Raw genomic sequence first — 27,332 nt, 5'->3', positions numbered from 1 at the left:
TACAAACCTATAAGTAGTAGTACTTATTTGAATGTAGGAATACTTTTTAAAATTTTTGAATGTTGCTTAGTATTAAAAGCAGAGCATACACATAAGTAGGATGTTATGAAATTTCTTTGACTTATCAGATCACAATTGATTAAAAGTTCTCAAGAAATTATGGTCTTATTATACAATGTATATTATTTTTTTCAAAATATGTGATTGTTAGTTTGAATTGAAAATGTTATGCAACGAAGTTTGAAACCTTTTTATTTCTGAATTAATTTTAACCCTTATGATTTGATGCATAAAAGGTTATCCTAAATAATATTGTGCAATTTCGTAGGTTAGGTTTTTGAAATCTAAAGAATATCTAATCCCGGTATTAATTACAATACAAGATCCCGAAATTCCCGGGGTTCCGAAATTATAAAATATTGACATCCCTAATATAAGGTGAAGTTTTAGAATTTGTTGGCATATTCATTAACCCATTTGTCGGCATATGTTGCTATTATTCGGAAACTAAAAAAAATTCTAAAACTTAGTTTTCGGGACCTCAGAAACTTGTACGGTGAGTACGTATATATATGTATATTTTTACTAATAACATAAAAAACATTAAAAGTCCAAGAAACTTTTTTTTATAAAAAAAGCACAAAAAACTACGTAAATAAACAAGTAGGCACAGTTTAGAAATTTTGCAGTAAAGTAAATAGTTTACACCCACTTAAAGAGATTGCTCGATATCACGCCGATTTTCAGAGATTTTTATATAAATGTGCCATATGTTGTTGTATGGTGCGCAAGTGATGTGAAATTTTGGATATATCCATTTTACTTAATTCTACCCAAGATAATAAGGTTATAATTAATAAATTAATCGAGATAAAATGTATCAAAATGATCACGGGGAAAAAAGAAATTGATTGAAACCGATGATGCAAACTTTACAGTTAGGTAGAAAACTTACTGTAGACAACTTTTTCTTTTCCAATTTTTACCATGAGAAGGTAAGTAATAATTTTTCTAAATTAAAAAATGCTTCTGCTTACTGAAAGAGTCTATAGCATTTCTGAAAGCAACATTTTATTCAACCGTTATTTTGCAAAATTAATGTTCAAATAAAAAATTTATGATTTTTATGTATAGAGCGGTGTGTCTGGGGTTCAGAGCTGTAAAATCTTAAGTTTGCGATTTGTGTTATTTGGGTGGTTTTGCACTTTGTCTATGAGAATTTCAAAAAAAAAATTTTGATAAGCATTTATTGTCCATTTAGCTTTATTTTTTTAAAGCTGTGAGAGCGAACTTTAAAGGCTCCTTCGAAAAAAGCGAGCAAAATTTGTTAAAAAACCTAACAAAATGAATCACCAAATATGCTCCGAGGGTTAATTCAATATGCCCAAGTAAAAAAATCACTATATCAGCAACTCCAAAAAAAATTTAATATGAAACACAGGAATGTTCAACTTGCCGGAATGATACTTTTTTTCAATATAACTCGACATTTTTAAAATTGTCATGCTTAATGCTCTTGAGCAAGTTGTTTTAACTCTTCTTACGCTAATTATCTTCATAACAACTTTTTCAATCAGTTTTTAAAACTAAGCTTTCATAAAATGGAACTTAAAATTTTTCGTACTATTTTACGTACTATTTACGCCTTTTTGTAGCAAGTGATTGGTAATGAATGCATGAGTTCACACACCAAAAATGTGAAATCACCTGAGTGCACTCATTGATTTCAGTACATTTATTTCTGCAGTCTGATTTAGCATTCTTTTCAATTGCATGCGGTGCTGAATGAAATCCTTATTTCTCTGCATGATTGTAGAATTAAAAAAATGAAAGCATAATTCTCGTATGAAGAAAAAATTGTGAAATACTGATTGTAGAAAAGCTCTAATTTCAAAAAGCAAATGATTTCATTCTTCATCAGCTCTGTTTTCCAGGCATATCATTTGGTCTTCGATTTATTGCTCCACAAAACTTGGGAAAATACTTGGTCACACAATGACATAAATATAGTTTAAAAAACTAAACAGCACGCCGTAGCACAGAGGTTCGTGTCGGCGCTATTAAGCATAACTCGTTTTGTAGCGAGTTATTTAACCACTGCCTTCTTCAGTAATTGCCGCTAGATGGGTCTAACTCTCCTCTGGGCGAGTCTTCAATAATTTCCGCTAGATGGATCTCTTTGCGCGCCTAGCCTAGAGAGTTATAAACATGCAAATGAAGCTAATAGCCGTGTTTTTTTACACGTAAACGTCTATACGTTTAACTTTATATGGACTGCTAAGCATCAAACTTTAAATACACCTCTGAAATTGCTGCGCATAAAATGTGTACTACTAAATTTCAATACGCATTATACTCAGATGTAACTGAAATATGTGTTTTTGTTTCACCCTCTTCACTAATTCTATGTATTCTATGTGTGTCCACAATTCATCGCAACTGATTTAGCTATATGTTATACCCTATGGCCATCAGAGGGTTGTGTCTCCGCTTTTCGGTACACCTTGTGGCTCTAGCTAGTTATTTAACCACTGCTGCTAGATAGCTCTCCTAAGCATTATCTAAGTGAGGATAGGCGTTTTTTTCACGCGCAAACGTAAACGTGTATACGCGTGTATAAAAAAACGCGGCTAATATTAGCGTATTAAAACTGTATTCTTGTACGTTGCGTAATGTATTGTACTTCAATGTACGGCACTTAAATGTATTGTGTTGAGCTTTATGGTACGTGATGTATGTAATATGCTGGATGCACATGGAAATGTTGAAGTCATCTTACCCCGAGCTCCTTAAATGTGAGAACTATTTGCTTGTTATCATAGTTTGGAACATTGATCACCGGTGATTCCGTTTGTTTACCCTTTGCATTTTGACTATTATTATTATTTGCTTTTATGTTATTATTGTTGTGGGTGATGGAAGATGTACCCGGTTGGAGCGCATTCATTGCATAATTTGAAGATGCATTTCTTTTGTTTTTTTGTTTTGAACCCGCTGTCACCCCAGTAGATTTATTATTTTGAGCAGGATAGACACTGACAATTTCAACGCCATCTGATTCACTACTACTTTCTCGTCGATTTGGCAGACCTGGTGCATTTAAGGCAGTTTTTGCATTGTTATTCCTCGTCGCCGGTCGTGACAATTGTTGTGACGTTAATAGTATTTCGTTCGGACTACGATAATTATCTAAATCTATTACTTGTACATTCTCTGTCTCACCCGATTTGGAATGTTTAGATTGTTGCTGCGTCGTTGTCAAATTAACCGATGATGTACTTATACTTTTCGCAGTTACTAATGATGATGATGATGATGGTTGAGTAGCAGTCGATACTGGAGACAAGTTGTTGGAGGCATTGCTCGTCAACACGTTTTTCATGCTGGATTCTTTATTTGTTGATGCAGGTAATTGTTGTAAATTTTTCTTGTTGTTATCTACGTTATTATTGGAGATTGGTATATTGCTTTGTGTTTGTTTTTTTGCTACTTTTGCCGACGCCTTACCGCCAGTTTTACGTTTAAGACCATTCGAAGTACTACTACTTGCTACAGATTCAGTGTCAGAATTTGCGAATGAACTACGACTCCCTGCTGTGGCGAACTCTTCAAATTGTTTTATATAGGTGTTAGTGGTGCCAGCACTCTGTGTAACCGTTACGGATGACGTCGCAGCCACAGCACTAGTCACTGTTGTATGGTTGATTACATTTGTGTTAGTATTACCACCAGTTTCCTTTTTCTTGTCTTTTGCCCTTTTTGTTGCTGATTTACGTTTTTCAATTTCACGTTGAAGTTCCTCAAATCGCATCCAATCTTTTGGCCAAAGTTCTACAACTTTTTCTCTTAAAAATACATTAATGAAATCCTCCAGAGATTCCTTTCTCGTACCAAGCACCGGATAAGATGTCCAACGAACTTGATAAACATCGTACAGCAGTGTCCTGTAATAAACGATTAATAAATAATATAATATTCAAATCGAAGTACCGATGAAAAACCCAATACTTCATACTTAAGCATAGGTTTTAGCAAAAGAAAACATAATTTAGGAACGGTACGGCTACCAAATATTCCCAAGCATTTTTATGCGCTTAATCCGAATCAGCCGTTACCTCAAAAAGAAAATCACTCAGCTAGCAAATATCATAGCTTATTCGGAGGCAGAACATCAAAACATGACTACATTTATTCTCTTTCAATTTGGATAGATTCCCCTTGAAAAGGTCCAAATATCGAGCTTCGAGAACAAATTCTATGTTTTGGAGATGAAAAACGAGGAAATTCGTTTTTACCCATGGATCAATCTCATCAATGTACATAAGTAGTTTGGTTCAATACCATGGCGAATATATACCAGGTGATTGCGAAGCGAATTAAACCAAATTCGCCGAGCAAAAGAAAGTCAAGTAAAAAGAAAATTTGCATTATTTTCGATTAACTGACATACTTATTGCTGAATAAAGCGCTGTATAGGACATATCAAGAATAAGCAATCAACTGATCTGATAGATAAATAATTTGTTGAGGATTGCACTGCGACCGTTGGTCTATTGTACCCTCATCTCCTTCACAGCAAATCATCCAAGCCGACTTCCTTGATGAAGCCTAGTATTTCTCTTGTCTTGGGGGATTGAATGTGGGAATGCTCTGACCCAACGTCTTGAGATTGCTTCGCATTCTAATCGGATATGTCCTGCCGTCTCCGCTGATCGATCACAATATCGGCATGTGTTATTCGATTGTATGCCCAATTTCTGCATATGACTGTTGAGTCTACAGTGTATTGTAAGAATAGCTGTTAGAAATCTTATGTTACTTTCGAGAGCCCTATAGCGAATTGTACTATAAAATCCCATTGCGCCAGTGCTCTTCTCTCTTTTCCCTCTCTTCCAATTTCTCCTAATTTCCTATGGGCCGCCTGGTAGAAGCGGCTCAGGACCAATGTGTCGTGCAGCCGCTGCCTCTCTAGCCAGGCCGTATGCCTGCTCATTGCCCTCCACTGCACTATGGCCTGGAACCCAAGCCAACAATACTACGTTGTGTGCTCCTAATTGATTTAGCTTTTCGACGCACGCAAGGAACAGTACAGACTTTATTTCGAACGCCGAAAGTGCCTTGAGTGCGGCCTAGCTGTAAATGAGTATGACGATTGTTTCGTTGGAGTATCCGTGTTGAAGGTTCAGCTTAGAGCACTGATTTATGGTCAATAGTTCCGCTTAAAGTACGCTCGGGTGTACTTTCAGAAGTACATACTGATATTTTGGCTCTGCGTCCGAAGAATCCAGCTCCAATCCGCTCTGGCGTCTTCAAGCAATCCGTGTATTATACGAGCTTGTGTAGACGTGTGATGCTATGAAGTTTCGTTTCATTCCATGTAGTCTTGTCTCCCAATTTCACTTTGTAACTTTTCTGAAATACTACTTGCCTAAGGATATCATCTATCTGGAGTTGGTAGTGTGGGATTCTCTCCCAGTTCCTCCATGTTCCGGGATTATATAACTTTTCCTTTGCCCCAACCCTCCCTTGCTATATTCAGGTGGGTTTGCTTGGCTAACTGCTCTATCGCTATGTGTAGCGGGGTTAGCTCGAGTGATACTCCCATGTTGCATACACACGCTGATCCGATAGCAACACCTGGTACTGAGCTCGGCTTGAGTACATTTTAATAAAAAAAAAAAAAATTTTTTCCATCGCTTGTTATAACAAATTATTGATTGATGTCTATCGTAATAGATTTACCGCGTTACAAACAACCGTTATGTCGATAAAGTTATAGCACCCTACGTTATAGTGCCTTTGTAATAACACCTGGGAAAGTTCAACGTAGGAGGTTGGGATGGGCAGAGCATCCTTGAGCTTGTCTTAAGGATAGCCTTTGTCCTCCCAACATGAACTGACAAATATTTTGGAAATACGTATTACTGATGTTGTGCTTGGCGTGATGCCATTAAAACCAACTTATTACGGACTTTGTGCCTGGCGCGGTGCCATTTAAAAACCAAGAATGAACATTGTTACGAGAAATAACAGAATTAAAATATTATTGCATAACGGAGCTACGGTGAATAACGGAGGAACATTGAAATTTAAAAGCTGGCGTGGTGCCATTTAAAAACCAAACTCGTTTTATATACATAACGGAACATAACGGGATAAAAAATACCTGACGTGGTGCCATTTAAAACCAATTTGTACGACAAATATATTTGAAAATGGAATGAAGTATAAATGAAAACAACTTATAAACTTGTGCCTGGCATACTGCCATTAAAATACAAAATTTAACAAAAAATTTTATGTAAAATTTACATTTTTAATTAAATTTAAAATTAAATTGAAAACAAAGCTACTGTGAATAAGTTGATCTGGCATTATCGGTTTATTCGACGCCAATCACCCTCAACACATGTAGAGCAAATCCCAAAAAAAAAAAAAACAAAAAAAAACTGCCTAGGTTAGGTTGTCAACATCAAATGAAGCGGGCCTGGGAGTGTTCCAGAAAAAAGTTCTTTGAAAGATTAACGATAGAAGTACAGAATTCAAAAACGAATTATTTGAAGAATTAACTAAACTCTTAAATATTAAACATAATTTTTCAACTGCATACCATCACGAAACTGTTGGTACAATAGAACGTAATCATAGAGTTTTTAATGAATACTTGCGTGCATATCTAGACAATACTTTTTATGATTGGGATATTTACTTAAATATCGCGTGTACCGAAGAAGATTTCATGATGAGCTGTACGAGCTTTCCGCAGACATCAACATAGTCCAGCGAATTAAAATGAAGCGGCTACGCTGGCTAGTGAAAGATGAAGAGGGCAGCCCCACTCCGCTGGAAGGACCAGCTCTGTGAAGTTGGCACCTACATGTGCGAGTAATTAAAAAAAACCATATCTAATTCGTTTGTCCACCGTTTGTGCATGTTTGTCCAGGAAAAATTTTCGTTTGTCCACCTTTTGTTAAAGTTATTTCAAAAAAAAAAATCGTGTGTGAAGTTGACACCTTCATTTGCGAGTAATTAAAAAAGCCAAATGCCATTCGTTTGTCCACCGTTCGTCCACGTTTGTCCAGGAAAAAATTTCGTTTGTCCACCTTTTGTTAAAAAGTTATAACAAACTATTTTTTTTTCGAAAAATACAAAAATTTTGTTTTTCGCTTTATTGTGCTAAATCGTATGTCCGTCGTTTGCCCATCGTTTGTCCATGTTTGTCCAGGAAAAATTTTTGTTTGTCCACCATTTGTTAAAAAGTTATAGGTTAGGTTAAGTTGAGGTGGCTGCCGGAGGGCACACTTAGGCCAGTAGTATTAGGCCCGTTGTGATACCACGAAAATACACCGTTACCTTTCTTCTTCGAACCATTTTGAGGACCTGATGAAAGCTACCACGTCCTTGACGTCATGCTCCACAACTTGGTTCAGATTATCAAGAAATGAAGCACCCAAAAAGCGCTGCCGTGCTCCGCTTAGTGCTGGGCAGTTGCAAATGAGATGAACCATCGTTTCCTCCTCCTCACCCTCTTTACAAATCCTACAGCACCGACGATAAGGCGCTCCTAACCTTTCTGCATGCCTACCTATGAGGCAATGACCAGTTAGTGTCCCCACAAGTGTGGAAATTGTATCCCTTTTTAGGTTGTACACGTGACGGGATCTCTTAGGATCCCATTTAGGCCAGGTTTCTTTCGATGTTCGACACCCCGGTGTTTGTAGCCATCTTTCGTCGGCTTGACGGTGGATGTGCTCTTTTAGCATTAGCTTCCATGTGGACACGGGCATACCTAAGCGTTCTTGGCCAGGAAGAACCTGGCTGGTTGTATCCTGCCTGGCGAGTTCATCTGCAATGCAGTTTCTCTCGATGTCCCTATGTCCAGGGGCCCATGTGAGGTATACACGGTTCTGTTGAGCCATCCCTTAAGAGATCGGCGACAGTTTAGTGCTAGTTCAGAATTGAACGAGTAGGAGCCAAGAGATTTTATGGCAGCTTGGCTGTCGCTGAAAATAAAAATTTCTTTGCCGACGGTGTGTGTCCCTATCCTAGCTGCGGCTTCCATTATGGCTGCAACTTCTGCCTGGAATACACTGCAGGTGTCGGGTAGTCTGAAGGAGAGCTGGAGGTCAAGGTCCCTTGAGTATACTCCACCTCCAACTCTACCGTTAACTTGGAGCCGTCCGTGTATATGGAAATGCTACTGTCAATAGCAAGGCACCTGTCCGACTCCGTCCAGTCATCCCTGCTGGGAATGTTTATCTTAAAGTTGGTTTCCGCAACTGCTGTGGTCGCGCACCGAAACTGTATTTGTTTAGTATACTTGATTGTCCTGTAGTCTTGTTGTTCCAACACGACAACTCCCTTAGACGCAGGGCTGGCGTTGCCGCCGCTCGATAACCTGCTAGATCCAATGGAAAAATTTTCGTTTGTCCACCAATGGAAGGATGTCAAGACTGACCTGTAAAAAGTTATAACAAAAATATTTTTTTTTTTTTTTCGAAAAACTACCAATATTTTTTTTTTCGCTTTATTGTGCTAAATCGTATGTCTGTCGTTTGCCTATCAATTGTCCATGTTTATCCAGGAAACAATTTCGCTTGTCCATCTTTTGTTAAAACGTTATTTCAAAACAAAACAAACATCGTGGGTGAAGTGAAAGCTAGGCGTATTTCTTTTTTCCTCCTTCAAACAGATATAAGCATATACCTACATATTTAAACACCAATTATATAACAACTAAATGCCACAAAAAAATTTAGGGATTTTTTCGAAAAAAAAAAATATTTTTGTTATAACTTTTTAACAAAAGGTGGACAAACGAAAATTGTTGCTGGACAAACGATGGAAAAACGACGCAGATACGATTTAGCACAATAAAGCGAAAAACAAAATTTTTGCATTTTTCGAAAAAATAATATTTTTGTTATAACAAACGAAAATTGTTCCTGGACAAACGTGGACAAACGATGGAAAAACGAATGGCATTTGGTTTTTTTAATTACTCGCAAATGGAGGTGCCAACTTCACACAACTTTTTTTTTTACCAACTTTTTAACAAAAGGCGGACAAACGAAAAATTTTCCTGGACAAACATGGACAAACGATGGGCAAACGGCGGACATACGATTAGCACAATAAAGCGAAAAACAAAATTTTTGTATTTTTCGAAAAAGAAAAAATATTTTTGTTATAACTTTTTAACAAAATGTGGACAAACGTGGACAAACGATGGAAAAACGAATGGCATTTGTTTTTTTTAATTACTCGCAAACGGAGGTGCCAACTTCACACGACTTTTTTTTTTAAATAACTTTTTAACAAAAGGTGGACAAACGAAAATTTTTCCTGGACAAACATCGACAAACGATGGGCAAACGCCGGACATACGATCAAGCACGATAAAGCGAAAAACAAAATTTTTGTATTTTTCGAAAAAGAAAAAATATTTTTGTTATAACTTTTTAACAAAATGTGGACAAACGATGGAAAAACGATGGAAAAACGAATGGCATTTGTTTTTTTTAATTACTCGCAAACGGAGGTGCCAACTTCACACGACTTTTTTTTTAAATAACTTTTTAACAAAAGGTGGACAAACGAAAATTTTTCCTGGACAAACATCGACAAACGATGGGCAAACGCCGGACATACAATCAAGCACGATAAAGCGAAAAACAAAATTTTTGTATTTTTCGAAAAAGAAAAAAATATTTTTGTTATAACTTTTTAACAAAATGTGGACAAACGATGGAAAAACGATGGAAAAACGAATGGCATTTGTTTTTTTTAATTACTCGCAAACGGAGGTGCCAACTTCACACAACTTTTTTTTTTACCAACTTTTTAACAAAAGGCGGACAAACGAAAAATTTTCCTGGACAAACATGGACAAACGATGGGCAAACGGCGGACATACGATTTAGCACAATAATGCGAAAAAAAAATTTTGGAAGTTTTAGAAAAAAAATATTTTTGTTATAACTTTTTAAAAAAAGGTGGACAAACGAAAATTTTTCCTGGGCAAACATGGACAAACGATGGGCGACCGATGGGCAAACGACGGACATACGATTTAGCACAATAATGCGAACAAAAATTTTGGGGATTTTCGAAAAAAAAAAATATTTTTGTTATAACTTTTTAACAAAATGTGGACAAACGTGGACAAACGATGGAAAAACGAATGGCATTTGGTTTTTTTAATTACTCGCAAATGGAGGTGCCAACTTCACACAACTATTTTTTTTTAAATAACTTTTTAACAAAAGGTGGACAAACGAAAATTTTTCCTGGACAAACATGGACAAACGATGGGCAAACGGCGGACATACGATTAGCACAATAAAGCGAAAAACAAAATTTTTGTATTTTTCGAAAAAGAAAAAATATTTTTGTTATAACTTTTTAACAAAATGTGGACAAACGTGGACAAACGATGGAAAAACGAATGGCATTTGTTTTTTTTAATTACTCGCAAACGGAGGTGCCAACTTCACACGACTTTTTTTTTAAATAACTTTTTAACAAAAGGTGGACAAACGAAAATTTTTCCTGGACAAACATCGACAAACGATGGGCAAACGCCGGACATACGATCAAGCACGATAAAGCGAAAAACAAAATTTTTGTATTTTTCGAAAAAGAAAAAATATTTTTGTTATAACTTTTTAACAAAATGTGGACAAACGATGGAAAAACGAATGGCATTTGTTTTTTTTAATTACTCGCAAACGGAGGTGCCAACTTCACACGACTTTTTTTTTTAAATAACTTTTTAACAAAAGGTGGACAAACGAAAATTTTTCCTGGACAAACATCGACAAACGATGGGCAAACGCCGGACATACGATCAAGCACGATAAAGCGAAAAACAAAATTTTTGTATTTTTCGAAAAAGAAAAAATATTTTTGTTATAACTTTTTAACAAAATGTGGACAAACGATGGAAAAACGATGGAAAAACGAATGGCATTTGGTGTTTTTAATTACTCGCAGATGGAGGTGCCAACTTCACACGACTTTTTTTTAAATAACTTTTTAACAAAAGGTGGACAAACGAAAACTTTTCCTGGACAAACATGGACAAACGATGGGCAAACGCCGGACATACGATTAAGCACAATAAAGCGAAAAACAAAATTTTTGTATTTTTCGAAAAAGAAAAAATATTTTTGTTATAACTTTTTAACAAAATGTGGACAAACGATGGAAAAACGAATGGCATTTGGTGTTTTTAATTACTCGCAAATGGAGGTGCCAACTTCACACGACTTTTTTTAAATAACTTTTTAACAAAAGGTGGACAAACGAAAATTTTTCCTGGACAAACATGGACAAACGAAAAACAAAATTTTTCGAAAAAAAAATTATTTTTGTTATAACTTTTTAACAAAAGGTGGTCAAACGAAAATTTTTCCTGGAAAAACGTGGAAAAACGATGGAAAACGAATGGTATTTGGTTTTTTTATTTACTCCCAAATGGAGGTGCCAACTTCACACACCATTTTTTTTTTGTAAATAACTTTTTAACAAAAGGTGGAACAAAGAAAATTTTCCTGTACAAACATGGACAAACGATGGACAAACGACGGACATACGATTTAGCACAATAATGCGAAAAAAAAATTTTGGGAGTTTTCGAAAAAAAATATATGTTTGTTATAACTTTTTAAAAAAAGGTGGACAAACGAAAATTTTTTATGAGCAAACATGGACAAACGATGGGCAAACGACGGACATACGATTTAGCACAATAATGCGAAAAAAAATTATGGGGTTTTCGAAAAAAAATATTTTTGTTTTATAACTTTTTAACAAAAGGTGGACAAACGAATATTTTTCATGGACAAACGACGGACATAGGATTTAGCACAATAATTGAAAAAAAAAAAAATGTTGGGGTTTCGCGAAAAAAAATATTTTTGTACAAACGAAAATTTTTCCTTGACAAACGTGGACAAACCAATGGCATTTGGCTTTGGACAAACGACGGACATACCTGTTAGCACAATAATGCGAAAAAAAATTTTGAGAGTTTTCGAAAAAAAAATATTTTTGTTATAACTTTTTAAAAAAAGGTGGAAAAACGAAAATTTTTCCTGGGCAAACATGGACAAACGATGGGCAAACGACGGACATACGATTTAGCACAATAATGCGAAAAAAAATTTTGGGGGTTTTCGAAAAAAAATATTTTTGTTATAACTTTTTAACAAAATGTGGACAAACGAAAAATTTTCCTGGACAAACGTGGACAAACGATGGAAAACGAATGGTATTTGGTTTTTTTAATTACTCGCAAATGGAGGTGCCAACTTCACACACGATTTTTTTTTTTTAATAACTTTTTAACAAAAGGTGGACAAACGAAAATTTTCCTTGGACAAACATGGACAAACGATGGTCAAACGACGGACATACGATTTAGCACAATAATGCGAAAAAAAAATTTTGCGAGTTTTCGAAAAAAAATATATTTTTGTTATAACTTTTTAAAAAAAGGTGGACAAACGAAAATTTTTAATGGGCAAACATGGACAAACGATGGGCAAACGACGGACATATGATTTAGCACAATAATGCGAAAAGAAAATTTTGGGAATTTTCGAAAAAAAAAATATATTTTTGTTATAACTTTTTAAAAAAAGGTGGACAAATGAAAATTTTTCATGGGCAAACATGGACAAACGATGGGCAAACGACGGACATACGATTTAGCACAATAATGCGACAAAAAATTTTGGGAGTTTTCAAAAAAAAATATATTTTTGTTATAACTTTTTAAACAAAGGTGGACAAACGAAAATTTTTCATGGGCAAACATGGACAAACGATGGGCAAACGACGGACATACGATTTAGCACAATAATGCAAAAAAAAAAATTTTGGGAGTTTTCGAAAAAAAATATATTTTTGTTATAACTTTTTAAAAAAAGGTGGACAAACGAAAATTTTCCTTGGACAAACATGGCCAAACGACGGACATACTATTTAGCACAATAATGCGAAAAAAAAATTTTGGGAGTTTTCGAAAAAAAATATATTTTTGTTATAACTTTTTAAAAAAAAGGTGGACAAACGAAAATTTTTCATGGGCAAACATGGACAAACGATGGGCAAACGACGGACATACGATTTAGCACAATAATGCGAAAAAAAAAAATTGGGAGTTTTCGAAAAAAAATATATTTTTGTTATAACTTTTTAAAAAAGGTGGACAAACGAAAATTTGTCATGGGCAAACATGGACAAACGATGGGCAAACGACGGACATACGATTTAGCACAATAATGCGAAAAAAAAATTTTGGGAGTTTTCGAAAAAAAATATATTTTTGTTATAACTTTTTAAAAAAAGCTGGAAAAACGAAAATTTTTCCTGGGCAAACATGGACAAACGATGGACAAACGATGGACAAACGACGGACATACGATTTAGCACAATAATGCGAAAAAAAGATTTTGGGAGTTTTCGAAAAAAAAATATTTTTGTTATAACTTTTTAACAAAAGGTGGACAAACGAAAATTTTTCCCGGGCAAACATGGACAAACGATGGGCAAACGACGGACATACGATTTAGCACAATAATGCGAAAAAAAATTTTGGGGGTTTTCGAAAAAAAAAAATATTTTTGTTATAACTTTTTAACAAAATGTGGACAATCGAAAATTGTTCCTGGACAAACGTGGACAAACGATGGAAAAACGAATGGCATTTGGTTTTTTTAATTACTCGCAAATGGAGGTGCCAACTTCACACAACTTTTTTTTTTTACTAACTTTTTAACAAAAGGCGGACAAACGAAAAATTTTCCTGGACAAACATGGACAAACGATGGGCAAACGGCGGACATACGATTTAGCACAATAAAGCGAAGAACACAATTTTTGTATTTTTCGAAAAAGAAAAAATATTTTTGTTATAACTTTTTAACAAAATGTGGACAAACGTGGACAAACGATGGAAAAACGAATGGCATTTGGTTTTTTTAATTACTCGCAAATGGAGGTGCCAACTTCACACACGATTTTTTTTTTTTAATAACTTTTTAACAAAAGGTGGCCAAACGAAAATTTTTCCTGGACAAACATGGACAAACGATGGGCAAACGACGGACATACGATTTAGCACAATAATGCGAAAAAAAAAATTTGGAAGTTTTCGAAAAAAAAATATTTTTGTTATAACTTTTTAAAAAAAGGTGGACAAACGAAAATTTTTCCTGGGCAAACATGGACAAACGATGGGCGACCGATGGGCAAACGACGGACATACGATTTAGCACAATAATGCGAACAAAAATTTTGGGGGTATTCGAAAAAAAAAATATTTTTGTTATAACTTTTTAACAAAATGTGGACAAGCGTGGACAAACGATGGAAAAACGAATGGCATTTGGTTTTTTTAATTACTCGCAAATGGAGGTGCCAACTTCACACAACTTTTTTTTTTTTAAATAACTTTTTAACAAAAGGTGGACAAACGAAAATTTTTCCTGGACAAACATGGACAAACGATGGGCAAACGGCGGACATACGATTTAGCAGAATAAAGCGAAAAACAAAATTTTTGTATTTTTCGAAAAAGAAAAAATATTTTTGTTATAACTTTTTAACAAAATGTGGACAAACGATGGAAAAACGAATAGCATTTGGTGTTTTTAATTACTCGCAAATGGAGGTGCCAACTTCACACGACTTTTTTTTTTAAATAACTTTTAACAAAAGGTGTACAAACGAAAATTTTTCCTGGACAAACATGGACAAATGATGGGCAAACGGCGGACATACGATTAAGCACGATAAAGCGAAAAACAAAATTTTTGTATTTTTCGAAAAAGAAAAAATATTTTTGTTATAACTTTTTAACAAAATGTGGACAAACGATTGAAAAACGAATGGCATTTGGTGTTTTTAATTACTCGCAAATGGAGGTGCCAACTTCACACGACTTTTTTTTAAATAACTTTTTAACAAAAGGTGGACAAACGAAAATTTTTCCTGGACAAACATGGACAAACGATGGGCAAACGCCGGACATACGATTAAGCACAATAAAGCGAAAAACAAAATTTTTGTATTTTTCGAAAAAGAAAAAATATTTTTGTTATAACTTTTTAACAAAATGTGGACAAACGATGGAAAAACGAATGGCATTTGGTGTTTTTAATTACTCGCAAATGGAGGTGCCAACTTCACACGACTTTTTTTTAAATAACTTTTTAACAAAAGGTGGACAAACGAAAATTTTTCCTGGACAAACATGGACAAACGATGGGCAAACGGTGGACATACAATTTAGCACAATAAAGTGAAAAACAAAATTTTGGTATTTTTCGAAAAAAAAAAATATTTTTGTTATAACTTTTTAACAAAAGGTGGTCAAACGAAAATGTTTCCTGGCAAAACGTGGAACATACCTGTTAGCACAATAATGCGAAAAAAAATTTTGAGAGTTTTCGAAAAAAAAAATATTTTTGTTATAACTTTTTAAAAAAAGGTGGAAAAACGAAAATTTTTCCTGGGCAAACATGGACAAACGATGGGCAAACGACGGACATACGATTTAGCACAATAATGCGAAAAAAAATTTTGGGTGTTTTCGAAAAAAATATTTTTGTTATAACTTTTTAACAAAATGTGGACAAACGAAAAATTTTAATGGGCAAACATGGACAAACGATGGGCAAACGATGGGCAAACGACGGACATATGATTTAGCACAATAATGCGAAAAGAAAATTTTGGGAATTTTCGCAAAAAAAAAATATATTTTTGTTATAACTTTTTAAAAAAAGGTGGACAAACGAAAATTTTTCATGGGCAAACATGGACAAACGATGGGCAAACGACGGACATACGATTTAGCACAATAATGCGAAAAAAAATTTTGGGAGTTTTCAAAAAAAAATATATTTTTGTTATAACTTTTTAAAAAAAGGTGGACAAATGAAAATTTTTCATGGGCAAACATGGACAAACGATGGGCAAACGACGGACATACGATTTAGTACAATAATGCAAAAAACAAAATTTTGGGAGTTTTCGAAAAAAAATATATTTTTGTTATAACTTTTTAAAAAAAGGTGGACAAACGAAAATTTTTCATGGGCAAACATGGACAAACGATGGGCAAACGACGGACATACGATTTAGCACAATAATGCGAAAAAAATTGGGAGTTTTCGAAAAAAAATATATTTTTGTTATAACTTTTTAAAAAAGGTGGACAAACGAAAATTTGTCATGGGCAAACATGGACAGACGATGGGCAAACGACGGACATACGATTTAGCACAATAATGCGAAAAAAAAATGTTGGGAGTTTTCGAAAAAAAATATATTTTTGTTATAACTTTTTAAAAAAAGCTGGAAAAACGAAAATTTTTCCTGGGCAAACATGGACACACGATGGGCAAACGACGGACATACGATTTAGCACAATAATGCGAAAAAAAATTTGGGGGTTTTCGAAAAAAAATATTTTTGTTATAACTTTTTAACAAAATGTGGACAAACGTGGACAAACGATGGAAAACGAATGGTATTTGGTTTTTTTAATTACTCGCAAATGGAGGTGCCAACTTTACACACGATTTTTTTTAAATAACTTTTTAACAAAAGGTGGCCAAACTAAAAATTTTCCTGGACAAACATGGAAAAAAAAATTTTGGGAGTTTTCGAAAAAAAATATATTTTTATTATAATTTTTTAAAAAAAGGTGGACAAACGAAAATTTTCCTTGGACAAACATGGACAAACGATGGACAAACGATGGACAAACGACGGACATACTATTTAGCACAATAATGGGAAAAAAAATTTTGGGAGTTTTCGAAAAAAAATATATTTTTGTTATAACTTTTTAAAAAAAGGTGGACAAACGAAAATTTTTCATGGGCAAACATGGACAAACGATGGGCAAACGACGGACATACGATTTAGCACAATAATGCGAAAAAAAATTATGGGAGTTTTCGAAAAAAAGAACATTTTTGTTATAACTTTTTAAAAAAAGGTGGACAAACGAACATTTTTCCTGGGCAAACATGGACAAACGATGGGCGAACGATGGGCAAACGACGGACATACGATTTAGCACAATAATTCGAAAAAAAAAATTTTGGGTGTTTTCGAAAAAAAAAATATTTTTGTTATAACTTTTTAACAAAATGTGGACAAACGAAAATTGTTCCTGGACAAACGTGGACAAACGATGGAAAACGAATGGTATTTGGTTTTTTTAATTACTCGCAAATGGAGGTGCCAACTTCACACACGATTTTTTTTTTTTAATAACTTTTTAACAAAAGGTGGACAAACGAAAATTTTCCTTGGACAAACATGGACAAACGAGGACAAACGACGGACATACTATTTAGCACAATAATGCGAAAAAAAAATTTTGGGAGTTTTCGAAAAAAAATATATTTTTGTTATAACTTTTTAAAAAAAGGTGGACAAACGAAAATTTTTAATGGGCAAACATGGACAAACGATGGGCAAACGACGGACATATGATTTAGCACAATAATGCGAAAAGAAAATTTTGGGAATTTTCGAAAAAAAAAATATATTTTTGTTATAACTTTTTAAAAAAAGGTGGACAAACGAAAATTTTTCATGGGCAAACATGGACAAACGATGGGCAAACGACGAACATACGATTTAGCACAATAATGCGAAAAAAAATTTTGGGAGTTTTCAAAAAAAAATATATTTTTGTTATAACTTTTTAAAAAAAGGTGGACAAACGAAAATTTTCCTTGGACAAACATGGCCAAACGACGGACATACTATTTAGCACAATAATGCGAAAAAAAATTTGGGGGTTTTCGAAAAAAAATATATTTTTGTTATAACTTTTTAAAAAAAGGTGGACAAACGAAAATTTTCCTTGGACAAACGAGGACAAACGACGGACATACTATTTAGCACAATAATGCGAAAAAAAATTTTGGGAGTTTTCGAAAAAAAATATATTTTTGTTATAACTTTTTAAAAAAAGGTGGACAAACGGAAATTTTTCATGGGCAAACATGGACAAACGATGGGCAAACGACGGACATACGATTTAGCACAATAATGCAAAAAAAAAATTTTGGGAGTTTTCGAAAAAAAATATATTTTTGTTATAACTTTTTAAAAAAAGGTGGACAAACGAAAATTTTCCTTGGACAAACATGGCCAAACGACGGACATACTATTTAGCACAATAATGCGAAAAAAAATTTGGGGGTTTTCGAAAAAAAATATATTTTTGTTATAACTTTTTAAAAAAAGGTGGACAAACGAAAATTTTCCTTGGACAAACGAGGACAAACGACGGACATACTATTTAGCACAATAATGCGAAAAAAAATTTTGGGAGTTTTCGAAAAAAAATATATTTTTGTTATAACTTTTTAAAAAAAGCTGGAAAAACGAAAATTTTTCCTGGGCAAACATGGACACACGATGGGCAAACGACGGACATACGATTTAGCACAATAATGCGAAAAAAAATTTGGGGGTTTTCGAAAAAAAATATTTTTGTTATAACTTTTTAACAAAATGTGGACAAACGTGGACAAACGATGGAAAACGAATGGTATTTGGTTTTTTTAATTACTCGCAAATGGAGGTGCCAACTTTACACACGATTTTTTTTAAATAACTTTTTAACAAAAGGTGGCCAAACTAAAAATTTTCCTGGACAAACATGGAAAAAAAAATTTTGGGAGTTTTCGAAAAAAAATATATTTTTATTATAATTTTTTAAAAAAAGGTGGACAAACGAAAATTTTCCTTGGACAAACATGGACAAACGATGGACAAACGATGGACAAACGACGGACATACTATTTAGCACAATAATGGGAAAAAAAATTTTGGGAGTTTTCGAAAAAAAATATATTTTTGTTATAACTTTTTAAAAAAAGGTGGACAAACGAAAATTTTTCATGGGCAAACATGGACAAACGATGGGCAAACGACGGACATACGATTTAGCACAATAATGCGAAAAAAAATTATGGGAGTTTTCGAAAAAAAGAACATTTTTGTTATAACTTTTTAAAAAAAGGTGGACAAACGAACATTTTTCCTGGGCAAACATGGACAAACGATGGGCGAACGATGGGCAAACGACGGACATACGATTTAGCACAATAATTCGAAAAAAAAAATTTTGGGTGTTTTCGAAAAAAAAAATATTTTTGTTATAACTTTTTAACAAAATGTGGACAAACGAAAATTGTTCCTGGACAAACGTGGACAAACGATGGAAAACGAATGGTATTTGGTTTTTTTAATTACTCGCAAATGGAGGTGCCAACTTCACACACGATTTTTTTTTTTTAATAACTTTTTAACAAAAGGTGGACAAACGAAAATTTTCCTTGGACAAACATGGACAAACGAGGACAAACGACGGACATACTATTTAGCACAATAATGCGAAAAAAAAATTTTGGGAGTTTTCGAAAAAAAATATATTTTTGTTATAACTTTTTAAAAAAAGGTGGACAAACGAAAATTTTTAATGGGCAAACATGGACAAACGATGGGCAAACGACGGACATATGATTTAGCACAATAATGCGAAAAGAAAATTTTGGGAATTTTCGAAAAAAAAAATATATTTTTGTTATAACTTTTTAAAAAAAGGTGGACAAACGAAAATTTTTCATGGGCAAACATGGACAAACGATGGGCAAACGACGAACATACGATTTAGCACAATAATGCGAAAAAAAATTTTGGGAGTTTTCAAAAAAAAATATATTTTTGTTATAACTTTTTAAAAAAAGGTGGACAAACGAAAATTTTCCTTGGACAAACATGGCCAAACGACGGACATACTATTTAGCACAATAATGCGAAAAAAAATTTGGGGGTTTTCGAAAAAAAATATATTTTTGTTATAACTTTTTAAAAAAAGGTGGACAAACGAAAATTTTCCTTGGACAAACGAGGACAAACGACGGACATACTATTTAGCACAATAATGCGAAAAAAAATTTTGGGAGTTTTCGAAAAAAAATATATTTTTGTTATAACTTTTTAAAAAAAGGTGGACAAACGGAAATTTTTCATGGGCAAACATGGACAAACGATGGGCAAACGACGGACATACGATTTAGCACAATAATGCAAAAAAAAAATTTTGGGAGTTTTCGAAAAAAAATATATTTTTGTTATAACTTTTTAAAAAAAGGTGGACAAACGAAAATTTTTCATGGGCAAACATGGACAAACGATGGGCAAACGACGGACATCGATTTAGCACAATAATGCGAAAAAAATTGGGAGTTTTCGAAAAAAAATATATTTTTGTTATAACTTTTTAAAAAAGGTGGACAAACGAAAATTTGTCATGGGCAAACATGGACAAACGATGGGCAAACGACGGGCATACGATTTAGCACAATAATGCGAAAAAAAATTTTGGGAGTTTTCGAAAAAAAATATATTTTTGTTATAACTTCTTAAAAAAAGCTGGAAAAACGAAAATTTTTCCTGGGCAAACATGGACACACCATGGGCAAACGACGGACATACGATTTAGCACAATAATGCGAAAAAAAATTTGGGGGTTTTCGAAAAAAAATATTTTTGTTATAACTTTTTAACAAAATGTGGACAAACGAAAAATTTTCCTGGACAAACGTTGACAAACGATTGAAAACGAATGGTATTTGGTTTTTTTAATTACTCGCAAATGGAGGTGCCAACTTCACACACGATTTTTTTTTTTTAATAACTTTTTAACAAAAGGTGGACAAACGAAAATTTTCCTTGGACAAACATGGACAAACGAGGACAAACGACGGACATACTATTTAGCACAATAATGCGAAAAAATAATTTTGGGAGTTTTCGAAAAAAAATATATTTTTGTTATAACTTTTTAAAAAAAGGTGGACAAACGAAAAATTTTAATGGGCAAACATGGGCAAACGACGGACATATGATTTAGCACAATAATGCGAAAAGAAAATTTTGGGAATTTTCGAAAAAAAAAATATATTTTTGTTATAACTTTTTAAAGAAAGGTGGACAAACGAAAATTTTTCATGGGCAAACATGGACAAACGATGGGCAAACATGGACAAACGATGGGCAAACGACGGACATACGATTTAGCACAATAATGCGAAAAAAAATTTTGGGAGTTTTCAAAAAAAAATATATTTTTGTTATAACTTTTTAAAAAAAGGTGGACAAACGAAAATTTTTCATGGGCAAACATGGGCAAATGACGGGCATACGATTTAGCACAATAATGCGAAAAAAAAATTTTGGGAGTTTTCGAAAAAAAATATTTTTGTTATAACTTTTTAACAAAATGTGGACAAACGAAAAATTTTCCTGGACAAACGTTGACAAACGATTGAAAACGAATGGTATTTGGTTTTTTTAATTACTCGCAAATGGAGGTGCCAACTTCACACACGATTTTTTTTTTTAATAACTTTTTAACAAAAGGTGGACAAACGAAAATTTTCCTTGGACAAACATGGACAAACGAGGACAAACGACGGACATACTATTTAGCACAATAATGCGAAAAAAAAATTTTGGGAGTTTTCGAAAAAAAATATATTTTTGTTATAACTTTTTAAAAAAAGGTGGACAAACGAAAAATTTTAATGGGCAAACATGGGCAAACGATGGGCAAACGACGGACATATGATTTAGCACAATAATGCGAAAAGAAAATTTTGGGAATTTTCGAAAAAAAAAATATATTTTTGTTATAACTTTTTAAAAAAAGGTGGACAAACGAAAATTTTTCATGGGCAAACATGGACAAACGATGGGCAAACATGGACAAACGATGGGCAAACGACGGACATACGATTTAGCACAATAATGCGAAAAAAAATTTTGGGAGTTTTCAAAAAAAAATATATTTTTGTTATAACTTTTTAAAAAAAGGTGGACAAACGAAAATTTTTCATGGGCAAACATGGGCAAATGACGGGCATACGATTTAGCACAATAATGCGAAAAAAAAATTTTGGGAGTTTTCGAAAAAAATATTTTTGTTATAACTTTTTAACAAAATGTGGACAAACGAAAAATTTTCGTGGACAAACGATGGAAAACGAATGGTATTTGGTTTTTTTAATTACTCGCAAATGGAGGTGCCAACTTTACACACGATTTTTTTTAAATAACTTTTTAACAAAAGGTGGCCAAACTAAAAATTTTCCTGGACAAACATGGAAAAAAAAATTTTGGGAGTTTTCGAAAAAAAATATATTTTTGTTATAATTTTTTAAAAAAAGGTGGACAAACGAAAATTTTCCCTTGGACAAACATGGACAAACGATGGACAAACGATGGACAAACGATGGACAAACGATGGACAAACGACGGACATACTATTTAGCACAATAATGGGAAAAAAAATTTTGGGAGTTTTCGAAAAAAAATATATTTTTGTTATATTTTTTTAAAAAAAAGGTGGACAAACGAAAATTTTTCATGGGCAAACATGGACAAACGATGGGCAAACGACGGACATACGATTTAGCACAATAATGCGAAAAAAAATTATGGGAGTTTTCGAAAAAAAAAACATTTTTGTTATAACTTTTTAAAAAAAGGTGGACAAACGAACATTTTTCCTGGACAAACGTGAACAAACGATGGAAAACGAATGGCATTTGGTTTTTTTAATTGCTCGCAAATGGAGGTGCCAACACGATTTTTTTTTTTTTTTTAAATAACTTTTTAACAAAAGTTGGCTAAACTAAAATTTTTCCTGGACAAACATGGACAAACGATGGGCAAACAACGGACATACGATTTAGCTCAATAATGCGAAAAAAAATTTTGGGAGTTTTCGAAAAAAAAATGGAGGTGCCAACTTTACACACGATTTTTTTTAAATAACTTTTTAACAAAAGGTGGCCAAACTAAAAATTTTTCTGGACAAACATGGAAAAAAAAATTTTGGGAGTTTTCGAAAAAAAATATATTTTTGTTATAACTTTTTAAAAAAAGGTGGACAAACGAAAATTTTTCATGGGCAAACATGGACAAACGATGGGCAAACGACGGACATACGATTTAGCACAATAATGCGAAAAAAAATTATGGGAGTTTTCGAAAAAAAAAACATTTTTGTTATAACTTTTTAAAAAAAGGTGGACAAACGAACATTTTTCCTGGACAAACGTGAACAAACGATGGAAAACGAATGGCATTTGGTTTTTTTAATTACTCGCAAATGGAGGTGCCAACTTCACACACGATTTTTTTTTTTTTTTAAATAACTTTTTAACAAAAGTTGGCCAAACTAAAATTTTTCCTGGACAAACATGGACAAACGATGGGCAAACAACGGACATACGATTTAGCTCAATAATGCGAAAAAAAATTTTGGGAGTTTTCGAAAAAAAATATTTTTGTTATAACTTTTTAACAAAATGTGGACAACCGAAAAATTTTCCTGGACAAACGTGGCCAAACGATGGAAAATGAATGGTATTTGGTTTTTTTAATTACTCGCAAATGGAGGTGCCAACTTCACACACGATTTTTTTTTAAATAACTTTTTAACAAAAGGTGGTCAAACTAAAAATTTTCCTGGACAAACATGGACAAACGATGGACAAACGACGGGCATACGATTTAGCACAATAATGCGAAAAAAAAATTTGGGAGTTTTCGAAAAAAAATATATTTTTGTTATAACTTTTCAAAAAAAGGTGGACCAACGAAAATTTTTCATGGGCAAACATGGACAAACGATGGGCAAACGACGGGCATACGATTTAGCACAATAATGCGAAAAAAAAAATTTTGGGAGTTTTCGAAAAAAAATATATTTTTGTTATAACTTTTTAAAAAAAGGTGGACAAACGAAAATTTTTCATGGGCAAACATGGACAAACGATGGGCAAACGACGGACATACGATTTAGCACAATAATGCGAAAAAAAATTATGGGAGTTTTCGAAAAAAAAACATTTTTGTTATAACTTTTTAAAAAAAAGGTGGACAAACGAACATTTTTCCTGGACAAACGTCAACAAACGATGGAAAACGAATGGCATTTGGTTTTTTTAATTACTCGCAAATGGAGGTGCCAACTTCACACACGATTTTTTTTTTTTAAATAACTTTTTAACAAAAGGTGGCCAAACTAAAATTTTTCCTGGACAAACATGGACAAACGATGGGCAAACAACGGACATACGATTTAGCAAAATAATGCGAAAAAAAATTATGGGGGTTTTCGAAAAAAAAAATATTTTTGTTATAACTTTTTAACACATACATACATACAAAGGTGGACAAACGAACATTTTTCCTGGACAAACGTGAACAAACGATGGAAAACGAATGGCATTTGGCTTTTTTAATTACTCGCAAATGGAGGTGCCAACTTCACACACGATTTTTTTTTAAATAACTTTTTAAAAAAAGGTGGACAAGCGAAAATTGTTCCTGGGCACACATGGACAAACGATGGGCAAACGACGGACATACGATTTAGCACAATAATGCGAAAAAAAAATTTTGGCGAGTTTTCGAAAAAAAATATATTTTTGTTATAACTTTTTAAAAAAAGGTGGACAAACCAAAATTTTTCATGGGCAAACATGGACAAACGATGGGCAAACAACGGGCATACGATTTAGCACAATAATGCGAAAAAAAAAAATTTTGGGAGTTTTCGAAAAAAAATATATTTTTGTTATAACTTTTTAAAAAAAGGTGGACAAACGAAAATTTTCCTTGGACAAACGAGGACAAACGACGGACATACTATTTAGCACAATAATGCGAAAAAAAATTTTGGGAGTTTTCGAAAAAAAATATATTTTTGTTATAACTTTTTAAAAAAAGGTGGACAAACGAAAATTTTTCATGGGCAAACATGGACAAACGATGGGGGACAAACGAAAAATTTTCGTGGACAAACGATGGAAAACGAATGGTATTTGGTTTTTTTAATTACTCGCAAATGGAGGTGCCAACTCAAACGACGGACATACTATTTAGCACAATAATGGGAAAAAAAATTTTGGGAGTTTTCGAAAAAAATATATTTTTGTTATAACTTTTTAAAAAAAGGTGGACAAACGAAAATTTTTCATGGGCAAACATGGACAAACGATGGGCAAACGACGGACATACGATTTAGCACAATAATGCAAAAAAAAATTATGGGAGTTTTCGAAAAAAAAAAACATTTTTGTTATAACTTTTTTAAAAGGTGGACAAACGAACATTTTTCCTGGACAAACGTGAACAAACGATGGAAAACGAATGGCATTTGGTTTTTTTAATTGCTCGCAAATGGAGGTGCCAACACGATTTTTTTTTTTTTTTAAATAACTTTTTAACAAAAGTTGGCCAAACTAAAATTTTTCCTGGACAAACATGGACAAACGATGGGCAAACAACGGACATACGATTTAGCTCAATAATGCGAAAAAAAATTTTGGGAGTTTTCGAAAAAAATATGGAGGTGCCAACTTTACACACGATTTTTTTTAAATATTTTTTTAACAAAAGGTGGCCAAACTAAAAATTTTCCTGGACAAACATGGAAAAAAAAAATTTTGGGAGTTTTCGAAAAAAAATATATTTTTGTTATAATTTTTTAAAAAAAGGTGGACAAACGAAAATTTTCCTTGGACAAACATGGACAAACGACGGACATACTATTTAGCACAATAATGGGAAAAAAAATTTTGGGAGTTTTCGAAAAAAAATATATTTTTGTTATAACTTTTTAAAAAAAGGTGGACAAACGAAAATTTTTCATGGGCAAACGACGGACATACGATTTAGCACAATAATGCGAAAAAAAATTATGGGAGTTTTCGAAAAAAAAAACATTTTTGTTATAACTTTTTAAAAAAAGGTGGACAAACGAACATTTTTCCTGGACAAACGTGAACAAACGATGGAAAACGAATGGCATTTGGTTTTTTTAATTACTCGCAAATGGAGGTGCCAACTTCACACACGATTTTTTTTTTTTTTAAATAACTTTTTAACAAAAGTTGGCCAAACTAAAATTTTTCCTGGACAAACATGGAGAAACGATGGGCAAACAACGGACATACGATTTAGCTCAATAATGCGAAAAAAAATTTTGGGAGTTTTCGAAAAAAAATATTTTTGTTATAACTTTTTAACAAAATGTGGACAACCGAAAAATTTTCCTGGACAAACGTGGCCAAACGATGGAAAATGAATGGTATTTGGTTTTTTTAATTACTCGCAAATGGAGGTGCCAACTTCACACACGATTTTTTTTTAAATAACTTTTTAACAAAAGGTGGTCAAACTAAAAATTTTCCTGGACAAACATGGACAAACGATGGACAAACGACGGGCATACGATTTAGCACAATAATGCGAAAAAAAATTTTGGGAGTTTTCGAAAAAAAATATATTTTTGTTATAACTTTTTAAAAAAAGGTGGACCAACGAAAATTTTTCATGGGCAAACATGGACAAACGATGGGCAAACGACGGGCATACGATTTAGCACAATAATGCGAAAAAAAAAATTTTGGGAGTTTTCGAAAAAAAATATATTTTTGTTATAACTTTTTAAAAAAAGGTGGACAAACGAAAATTTTTCATGGGCAAACATGGACAAACGATGGGCAAACGACGGACATACGATTTAGCACAATAATGCGAAAAAAAATTATGGGAGTTTTCGAAAAAAAAAACATTTTTGTTATAACTTTTTAAAAAAAAGGTGGACAAACGAACATTTTTCCTGGACAAACGTCAACAAACGATGGAAAACGAATGGCACTTGGTTTTTTTAATTACTCGCAAATGGAGGTGCCAACTTCACACACGATTTTTTTTTTTAAATAACTTTTTAACAAAAGGTGGCCAAACTAAACTTTTTCCTGGACAAACATGGACAAACGATGGGCAAACAACGGACATACGATTTAGCAAAATAATGCGAAAAAAAATTATGGGGGTTTTCGAAAAAAAAATATTTTTGTTATAACTTTTTAACACATACATACATACAAAGGTGGACAAACGTGAACAAACGATGGAAAACGAATGGCATTTGGCTTTTTTAATTACTCGCAAATGGAGGTGCCAACTTCACACACGATTTTTTTTTTAAATAACTTTTTAAAAAAAGGTGGACAAGCGAAAATTGTTCCTGGGCACACATGGACAAACGATGGGCAAACGACGGACATACGATTTAGCACAATAATGCGAAAAAAAAATTTTGGCGAGTTTTCGAAAAAAAATATATTTTTGTTATAACTTTTTAAAAAAAGGTGGACAAACCAAAATTTTTTATGGGCAAACATGGACAAACGATGGGCAAACGA

General features: G+C 33.2%; 1 protein-coding gene across 5 annotated transcripts in view; it reads right to left on the bottom strand.

The window, feature by feature from the left end:
• yem (yemanuclein) overlaps positions 1 to 27,332 on the bottom strand; it is a 123,827-nt gene that overhangs the window by 82,170 nt on the left and 14,325 nt on the right. For all 5 annotated transcript variants that reach the window (XR_010948970.1, XR_010948971.1, XM_067761173.1 and 2 more), the window contains one exon: positions 2,780 to 3,944. Coding sequence is in view for 3 of the 5 variants with exons in the window: in XM_067761173.1 (XP_067617274.1) it covers positions 2,780 to 3,944 (1,165 nt within the window). In the remaining 2 variants the exon portion in view is untranslated. The remainder of the gene's footprint in view (positions 1 to 2,779; positions 3,945 to 27,332) is intronic.

Source organism: Eurosta solidaginis, chromosome 1 (assembly GCF_040869045.1).
Source record: "Eurosta solidaginis isolate ZX-2024a chromosome 1, ASM4086904v1, whole genome shotgun sequence".
NCBI lineage: Eukaryota > Metazoa > Arthropoda > Insecta > Diptera > Tephritidae > Eurosta > Eurosta solidaginis.
Note: the sequence above shows the minus strand (reverse complement) of the source record. Positions and strands in the feature narration are given on the sequence as shown.